The 10,000-nt window shown below is 41.3% G+C and overlaps 1 protein-coding gene across 3 annotated transcripts in view; it reads right to left on the minus strand.

The window, feature by feature from the left end:
• Window positions 1-10,000, minus strand: part of LOC138033085 (general transcription factor 3C polypeptide 1-like) — a 111,508-nt gene that overhangs the window by 71,872 nt on the left and 29,636 nt on the right. For all 3 annotated transcript variants that reach the window (XM_068880850.1, XM_068880849.1, XM_068880847.1), the window contains exons 5-8: window positions 6,500-6,706; window positions 5,243-5,573; window positions 4,743-4,834; window positions 352-470 (exon numbers count right to left, since the gene is read on the minus strand). In XM_068880850.1, coding sequence (XP_068736951.1) covers window positions 352-470; window positions 4,743-4,834; window positions 5,243-5,573; window positions 6,500-6,706 — 749 coding nt within the window. The remainder of the gene's footprint in view (window positions 1-351; window positions 471-4,742; window positions 4,835-5,242; window positions 5,574-6,499; window positions 6,707-10,000) is intronic.

Genomic DNA, 10,000 nt, shown 5'->3' on the forward strand with positions numbered 1-10,000 from the left:
CAAAATTGAACTTCAAGGAGTTTTCCAGGGCACTGGAAGAAATGTTAAAACCTCCAGGAATTCCAGGAGTAGTGTGAATCCTGTCAATATGATGGTTCAATGCCCCATTCACCCCTTACTGTAGGTGCCACACCTTCTCCTCCCCCCATTGAAAAGTAAAATCGTCTGGAGTTAGGCAGGACTGGAGGCAAATTGTTGGGGTTTGAGTGTACCTACATGTATATGTACATGTTGTTAACCATTTAGCGTCCTGAGAGGAAACTTAATTCTATATTATACTGTCTAATGCCACACAATTTCACTCGTCAATGGGGCAAGGGGAATGGATCAATGTCTTTTGCTGTGACTTACCAAGCAACTTTAGTTTTTGCTACGTCTTGAAGAACCTCTTGCACTAACTTCTTCCTTTTCATGTCATTGACAATGTTTCTTAACTCTCTGATGGGAAGCTTGACTGCTCTCTGGCATAACTGAACAAAAGAAGAGAAAGATAATCATGTCACTAAAAATCAATAGTAAAAGTACAGGTGACCTCTTACTGAGATCAGATGTACACTAAACATTGGCAGGATAGGTACATGTGTACTACTTGAAGAAAAGCCCACATTAGGTGAGGGAGTCAAAAACCTAAAAACGCTGTTTATGAGGCCTTGGGCCCGATAGCACAGAAGTGAAATGGGGAGGGGACAAAGTTTGGTCAGAGACCACGACACAAGCTAAGTGTCGGACTCCTCTGGTATATGAGCAGGAGAGGGGACACGAACAGGGGCATCAGATGGCACAGTGGACAGCTGTGGCGATGCCAGAGGGGGTAACTCTGGAGGTACAGGTGGAGGCTTGTCATCATTGTCACAAACGGCAGGAGGACCAGGACGCATGGATAGACATAATAACGGAGGGAGGCATGATGTAGCACTCCAACAATTTGACTTTGTAGGAAGTGGCTCTGTGTTGTTTACCAATGAACTTCTTCACAAATCATCAAGGGCAGTCAATGGAAACAACAACACAGTACAATACAATACATACTTAATTGACCGCTCCTCATAGGGGCTTTTCAGGGCCAATGAAACACAACGAAATGACGGAAGAGAACAACAACAACAACAGTTAAGAATCCCAACTGGCTGGAGGTAAACTAGTTGGCTATTTACATTTGCAGCTGAGAAGTTGAACCAGGGACTACCAAGGTCAAATTCAACGATGGTTAGAGCGGGTCTTGAACCTAGGATCTCCAGATCTCAAGGCAAGTGCCCTAACCACTGAGCCACACTGCCTCCTAAATAGAACAATTTGTGCACAAGACTTGTCTTTGTCCAGGACGAGGTAGACAATATCTACTATTTGGAGGGGAAGCATGTCAAAGACAAAACCACAGGCCATCTCGCTATAGGCATGGTTACTGGAATGAGGTTTGTATTAGGTTTGTCAAGTACGAGGTGGTAGTCAGACAATGGCAACAGTGTTCGTAATTACGTTGTGTCCACAATTCACAAGATGATAGGCCAACTTGGGTTACAGGTCATCCACTGATTCTTATCGCATATGCTCCTCTTCAAGTTCATGGTCGGCATTCTCGGTGACAGGGAACCTTGTGGTTCTTAACAGGACAACCTCAAGTGTGATGTTCAGAGGGTTAAGAGTGTCATTGTTGCACAGAGAAAAACAAGTCAGGCACAGGATCTAAGAGTATAACTGCTCTTGGAACCTCAAGTGGATACAAACCAACAATTAATTGTGTGAGTGCGTCTCGGAGGGTTTCTTGTTTCTCGAAGGACTAAGATTAGTTGATGGTTTCACCAGATCATGTCAGTGGCGAAGGAGACACCTGCACCCTCAGAGGGATCATTGGAAGATTGTGAGACCACTCAGGTCAGAAACGAGGTTTAGGGAGGCACAGGTGTGGTAGGCGGATGTCACATGGGAAATAAGTACCATCTGGAACCGATGGCAAGATGGATGGTTCAGCTTGATGTGAAGGGCAGTGAGGAGGCCATCCAGGATGGATCGGCGGATGAAGATTGTTTCAACAGCTGGAACAAACAAATGGTTGAAAGTGTTTGACCCCAAGAACTCCATCACGAGCGATGGTGACAGAGCTAAGGCAGCGCTTAACGTCATGAATAATAGTGAGATTCTTGGAAGGTCACGTTCCTTGTTTGAGGTGGACATGGACATGCAAAGGCCAGGACAGTAACCAGGCTGATCTGGTGGTCAAAAGGCAAGGAGGACCAGGACGCATGGTTAGACATAATAACGGAGGGAGGCATGATGCAGCACTCCAACAATTTGACTTTGTAGGAAGTGGCTCTGTGTTGTTTACCAATAAACTTCTTCACAAAGCATGAAGGGCAGTCAATGGAAACAACAATAAAGTACAATACAATACATACTTAATTGACCGCTCCTCATAGGGGCTTTTCAGGGCCAATGAAACACAACGAAACGACGGAAGAGAACAACAACAACGACAACAACTGTTAGAAATCTCAACTGGCTGGAGGTAAACTAGTTGGCTATTTACATTTGCAGCTGAGACGTTGAACCAGCGACTACCAAGGTCAAATTCAAAAATGGTCAGAGCGGGTCTTGAACCCAGGATTTCCGGATCTCAAGGCAAGTGCCCTAACCACTGAGCCACACTGCCTCCTAAATAGAACAATTTGTGCACAAGACTTGTCTTTGTCCAGGACGAGATAGACAATATCTACTATTTGGAGGGGAAGCATGTCAAAGACAAAACCACAGGCCTCCTTTGACCTCTTGTTATAGGCATGGTTACTGGAATGACGTTTGTATTGAGTTTGTCAAGTATAATAGTGAGCTTCTTGGAGGGTCACGTTCCTTGTTTGAGGAGGACATGGTCTCTGCAAAGGCCAGGACAGTCACTGATCTGGTGGTGAAAGGGAGGTTGAACTTCCTGTTGATGATATCCTGGATTGAGATGCTACGCACACCAGAACCTTCCATTTCATGGTTAAAGTTGCAGATATGGGAGTTGGGCTCAGTGCAGTTGGGTGAGATATGGCTAATGATGTCAGAAGGTAACTTGGCCTTTGAAACCAAGTGTTGAAGGGAGACTTGTTAATGGCTGACAGTTGTTAGAAAGAAAGTCACTCGAGAGCTAGCAGAGAATTTCCCTTGGCATGTATAGCTTGTCAATGGCTTGAACACAGGGTTTTTTATCAGTTATTAAAGACAGTTGTGGGGTGCTGCGACTGGATGATAAACGGAAGAAGTGCTTGACAGCAGCAGTGATACATAGGGCTTCAATTTCACAGGGAAGCTAGGTGAATTGATGATTGTGCAATTTCGCAGAGTGGTTGTCAGGCGAGATATAGAAGGTTGCACTGAGGCCTGTTTCGGTAAGGGATCCATCAGTAACAATCCAAAGAATGTCTGAAGGGTGAGGGAGAACTATCGCCATAGTACTTTAGGGAGGACTGAGACAGGGGAATGTGATAGAATCCATGGGTGTGGTCGCTTTTTATCATGAAGCACCATGGAGTGATGGTGCACAGGGTTGTGTCTACATCTGGTATTAGTGAATTGCAAAACGCGTTGAGGTTGGGTGATTGCTCAGCAATGACACAGCGGGAAACGATACAGGGTGAAGGATGTGGTGGCTGGTCATCTTCATCCAGGAAGAGATGGCACATCATCGGTGTAGTTAGACTCCTCGTCATCAAGGGCAGACATGAAGAATGATCGACACAGGTACAGTGTGTAGGTACAGTCCTCCAGGTTAGATTGGGAGTCCACGGTTGGGATGACAGCTTGTATATAGTAGGGGTGAGGTGGTAACTACCTGGATCTCATAGCAGAGGTGTAGGCAACTTTGGTGTCAGCAGCTGTACAGATTTCTTGGAGGAGAGAATCAATCACCAGTGACGAGATTTCTGATTTCAGAAAAGCTACAGTAGTGTCTTTGATCTTAGTTCAGTGTTGTAATGCATAACTATCATGTTCTGGAGAGAGGGTGTCAGCACCTCATCAACAGGAATGGTTGCACCATGGTGAGTTACAGTGTATGGTACTGTTGGCAACTGGCAGATTATCTTCGATGAAGGACATCAACTGCTGGAAGAGGTCTTCAGGACATTTACTGAATGTGTTGTGGTAGATTCTAAAAACAGGTCACCGGTGGACTGCAAGCCATAATGGGTTCTTATTGCTTGCCAAATGGAGTAAAAGGACGTCAAATTCTTCACAATGGTATTGTGTGAAATGACAGGGCAAAAGGTAGCAATTATTTTGGCCTAGCATGAGTTCGAGGTGAACACTCTTCTGACAACCACTACATCAGTGGGTAGTAGGGATCTCTTGCCTTTAGTACGTCAACTCAACAACCCATGCAACGGTGTTCAATTTACACCAGTGCGAACTTTGTAAGGAGGGGTGACTGTCAATCAAATTCGCACACCCTGATTGGTGTATAAGTTAAAAAACTTTGTTAGGTGTCCACGATAAGGCACGTCGGACTGTAAATGAAATATATTTTGCAGAAAATTTCATGTTACTTTGGTTTTAGTAATTAATTATTAGTAAACTAGAACTGCTGTCAGTCATGAAAATAAAGATTAAACACAATATTATATGCTGGTCCATGGGCTTTCTGTGGATGTGACGCAGCAGGCTCATTGGTGCTTCATCAAATGATGTTCCCTACCACACTTTAATTTCTTATGGGGACATATTAAGCTACCCAGTACACAGGTCTACTAACTAAAGATTAATATTACCTTCATAGTGCAACCCTTGGCTCCTGTACGATATATGGCATCATACACTTGGGTCACGAGTGGCCTCTCCGCAACAAGGTTTACCTGATATTCTGCAATGAACCATCATACAAGTCATGTAATTAAATCCAGAAAAAAACAAATATATATAATATTACTTGATAAAGGGGCTAGCATTGTCAGAGTTGTGACATATCCACTGAGTAGAACAATACATGTAGGTTGAAGTCCTCCACTTCAAAGTTATGCCGCCGACTATAACTAAGAAAGTACTATTCGTCTCATACATTGTTTCAGTATTTTCTAACCAAAAATAAGGGGAGTAGGTCTAATTACATGTAAATAAAGGGGGTTAGTTTCTGAAGAAACTGTGGTGCTGCGTGTGGGGAAGTAGTACGTGAAAATTTTTGGTTTTATCAACGGAGTTGACCACCCTCTAGGGATTATAAAAAGTGGCATTTCGAGCATTTGCCCTAACTCATACGTCATTGTACTCTTACCACCGCCCCAAGAATCCTTTTCTTTGGACTCATCATCGTCATCATCATCTGCATCATCGCCATTATCATCACCTTCCTCTTCATCGTCGCTGGGCTGCCAAATGTTGTTGCTTTTTAGAACAAAAGGTTTAACCAGCCGTATTTTAATAGGGTATGCACTTGGACAAACAACCCCTGTGGATTCTGTCTTTTTCCTTTTCTTCTTTCTTGGAGCAAAACTAGCTTCTTCACTTGCCTCCCCTGGTGCTTCTCCCAAAATTTTTTCCTCTACCACGTACCCTGCTTGCTGAAGATATCTTCGAACATTTTTCAACACTTTTTTGGATTCAGTCTGGGAAAGAAGAATGTTATTCATGTACAGTAAAAATAAAACAGCATTCTCTAAGGAGCCAAGACTTGAGTCATAATTTTTGGATAAAGAGCAGTGTATTATTACACTTTATGTATTGTGTTTTGGACTTACATGTATGTGCATTCCCTAAAGTTGAGGAGAAATTCTGTGAAGTACATGCAAACAGTACCAGCCCATGTTTTGAAACATTAACTGTTCCAAATCAAACAACAAAAAAGAGCAACAAGATAAAAACAGAGATGGTAAAGTCATCATCATCATCAACTGCTTATCCTATTTCATGGCCTACATGTAGTGGTTTGGGCAATTGCCTGGAGGTCTGCCGTTCCCAGGTTCAAGACCCATTTTGAACACTCATTGAATTCGATCCTGGTAGTCCCTGGATCAACCTCTATGCTGCACTTGTAAATACTATTAGCCAACCGGTTTGCCACCAGCCAGTTGGGATTCTCAACAGTTTTTGTACTTGTTCTGTTCTGCTGTGTTGTTTATTGTGTTTAATTGGCCCTGAAAAGCCCCTAGTGGTCACTTAATTAGTACGTAGATTGTATTGTGTCAGTAGCAAATCTTTGACCACACTTCGCTAACCCTCTCTAACGCCTATAATCTCACAACTTTTATTAGCCTCCCGCAAGCACAATCTGAATATCTCTTTCTCGCAGCCTATCCTCACGGCCTTCCCCTTTCTCTTTTCACATTAATCTTTCCTTGATGGATAATCTTCAAGATCAAGCAAGTTCGGTCTTGAAGTTAACTGTCGCTACAGCACCTGTAGATTTTTTCCTTTTCAGAAGGTCATGCAAAATCGTGAACTTCAAAACTAAATGGAATTTTTCGGAACTTTGTAAACAGGTTACGTAACAGTACGTGTAAAAGGACTCCAAGAAGATAGATGGATCTCTTACCACTCGCTTTTGAATCTCAGAGAGAGGCAATTCCTGGTTTGGAGCTTCCATTAACAGCCTGGTAAGACTGGTTGCTAGCACATCATATCTGTGGAGTTCTTGTACATGAAATCTTTTCAACCTTATAACATTGGTGATGTAATTTTTGCCTCCTTCATACCGAATAAATGCTGCTTTGCTTGAATTGGTTGTGGTTATTATCACTGGCTGAAAAACAAAGTGATCCTTCAAATTATAGAAAATAATTCTTCAGAGGTCATTTCCACAAAAAAATTAATTAATAATCCTCAAAACTTGTGACAAAAGTCTTGTCTTGGCTCCAACCCCTTCAAATATTCTATGTTACATACATGTAGAGCAATTTCTAAAAGTTACAAGTAACTGCTCATTTAAAAGGAACCTCCACTTCAACAAAAAAAACATTACTTTAAATCATGGGAAAACACCATTAGAGTCAAGTCAGTCAAAATATTTTCAAAGGAAGTGCTTACAGTATATCCTAAATCAATAAATTATTCTAGAAATTATCACCAATTTTTGTTTTCAAATTTTGCAGGCACTACCATCTTGAATAATTGTGACATGTTATGGTTGCCCTATTGTTATTAGACAAAAGCTCTTTGTGTCAGTCAAGATGGCTGCGCCGGCGAAATTTGAAAGTGAACATCTGCGATTTTAAAATACAATTTCTTGATATACATGTAACCACTGTTTTAAAAACAAATTTCCAACAAGTTTGCTTTTAAACGCAATTTCCTTCGGTTTAAAGTTATTCTGTAGTAAGAGTGGAGGTTGCTTTTAAAATTAGCATGGGTAATCAAAATAATGGTGACAAGTGAAAGTTGGGAATAATTTCACATGCATTTTGTCCAAAATCAAAATAATCTCCTGAGACTTTAGGAGAGGTAAATTATTTGATTTTGGACAAAACAGAAGTGAAATTATTCCCTAATTTCACAAGTATACCATTTGATATTAAAGCTATTAAAATCATGGATGACAAATAACGTTCATAAGACGTGGGTTTTTTTCAACCCTGGATGCCATTTTGGCACTATAGGAAAAGTTGCCCTGGCAACATTGTAATTTCACAAGTGAAATTATAAATTAACCCTGAAATTTCACGCCAAAATTAACGTGTAATTTGTCACCCATGTTATTATAATTGCAACAAATTAATAGGAAAAAGAATTTGTGTCAACTGACAGTCAGACTTTGTGATGGCTGTCAGCCATCTTGATTGACAAAACTAACAAGGTGAAACCTTATTTTTTTTAAAGATGGCTGACAGTGATCTAAACTGTCCACAATAAAAATCATGCCCTTTTTTCGCAATCATGTTAATTTAAAATGAACTGGTAATTTAACTTATTTTTCTAGCCTGATGAATCACTTTACTCCTATCATATGCATCTTGAATTACTTTACTCCTATCATCTTTGGGATTTCTCTTCAGGTATCTTTCTAATGAGGTTATAGATTATAATCATGATAACTTTGCACACTCAAGGCCTTTGCAAATAAAAGGAAAATTATGGTTTTGCAAGAATTTTACATGTACTTCCTTTGTTAAATTACAGCACCAGAGGACATACCAAACAATGAATAGCAACAAAAATGAGGTAACGTTAACCAAAACTCTAAGAGGACAGACATTGGTCCTGCAGTGCTCATTCTACTGAGGAGGAAGAAAGTCAGGATATCAGCTATTCAAATGGTACATGTACAACCATTTCTATAATACAACTCATTTACTGTGCGATTGTAATAATACTGGGATACACAGCTAATGATTGAAACGCAAAAGAGCATGGTGCCCAGTCAAAGCAGTTCAAATTCTACAGTAACCGGAATGCTGTTAACTGTGAGAGGAAATCATGCAAAGCTGCCCTCTGCAAGTCAGAGTAAGGTGGAGATCATGAAAAAAGACCCAAGTTGTGGTGATCAGAGGGGTCAAACATGAGGGTTGTCCAATACTAACAAATAGACTCCGTTGGTGTTAGTGGTGATAAGATTGGTCTCCATTGGTACCAATGGTACGATATTGGTACCACTAGGAAATGATGTCATTCCAGTTGTTCTAGTGGTGAATATGCATCTCATGAAGGGGACTTAGATTATTTCTCACATGATCTGGCTGGGTACAGGGCAATTCCGATGGTCCATCCGATACCAATGGTACGATTGGTACCAACAGAAAATGATGTCATTCCAATGGTTCCACTGGTAAATATGGATCTCATTAAGGGGACTTAGATTATATTCTCATGTGGTCTGGCTGTGTACAGGGCAATTCCGATGGACCATTAGTGACGATGGTACGATTGGTACCAGTAGAAAATGAATGATGTCATCCCAATGTCCAAGGGTTCTAGTGGTGAATATCCATCTCATGAAGGGGACTTAGATTATTTCTCATGTGATCTGGCTGGGTACAGGGCAATTCCGATGGTACATTGGTACCAATAACACGATTGGCACCACTAGAAAATGATGTCATTCCAATGGTTCTAGTGGTGACTATGCATCTCATTAAGGGGACGTAGATTATTTCTCATGTGATCTGGCTGTGTACAGGGCAATTACGATGGTCCATTGGTACCAATGGTACGATTGGTAGTCGATTGGTACGCTCCCACTAGAAAATGATATCATTCCAGTGGTTCTCCTGGTGAATATGGATCTCATTAAGGGGACTTAGATTATATTCTCATGTAGTCTGGCTGTGTACAGGGCAATTCCGATGGACCATTGGTGACAATGGTATGATTGGTGCCAGTAGAAAGTGAATCATGTCATTGACTATGCATCTCATTAAGGGGACTAAGATTATTCCTCATGTGATCTGGCTGTGTACAGGGCAATTCTGATAGTCCATTGGTACCAATGGTGCGATTGGTACCACTAGAAAATGATGTCATTCCAATGGTTCTAGTGGTGACTATGCATCTCATTAAGGGAACTTAAATTATTTTCTCATCTGGTCTGGCTGAGTACAGGGCAATTCCGATGTGCATTGGTACTGGTGACGAGAATGGACTATTACTTGGTGTAAAAACGAAGTTGTTTTGCGTGGTTGGCTTATAGAACGAGTAATATTCATAATAATTATTGCATGTTTTTACATGTTTTTACATGTGTGAAAGCGAACTTGTTTTGTGTGGTTGGCCTATGGAACAAAGAATATTCAAAATTATTGTTACTGCGTTTTTACTTCGCGTAAACGCGAACTTGTTGTGCGTGGTTGTCTGATAGAACGGGGAATATTCATAATAATTATAGCGTGCTTTTACTTCGTGAGAAAGAAAACTTGTTTTTGTGGTTGGCTTATAAAGCGAAAAATATTCATAATAATTATTAACGCCCAAGTTGCCAGTCGAGGGTAGGTGCCGAAGAAGCCTGGGGACTGCAACCGCAGTCACATCCCCAAGGCGCTAGAACACCAGACTGGCCTGCCCAACCCGCAACCAAGCCACGAGCCCCCCGCGCCAAGCCGAAGGA

This window comes from Montipora capricornis, chromosome 14 (assembly GCF_036669925.1).
Source record: "Montipora capricornis isolate CH-2021 chromosome 14, ASM3666992v2, whole genome shotgun sequence".
Taxonomy (NCBI): domain Eukaryota; kingdom Metazoa; phylum Cnidaria; class Anthozoa; order Scleractinia; family Acroporidae; genus Montipora; species Montipora capricornis.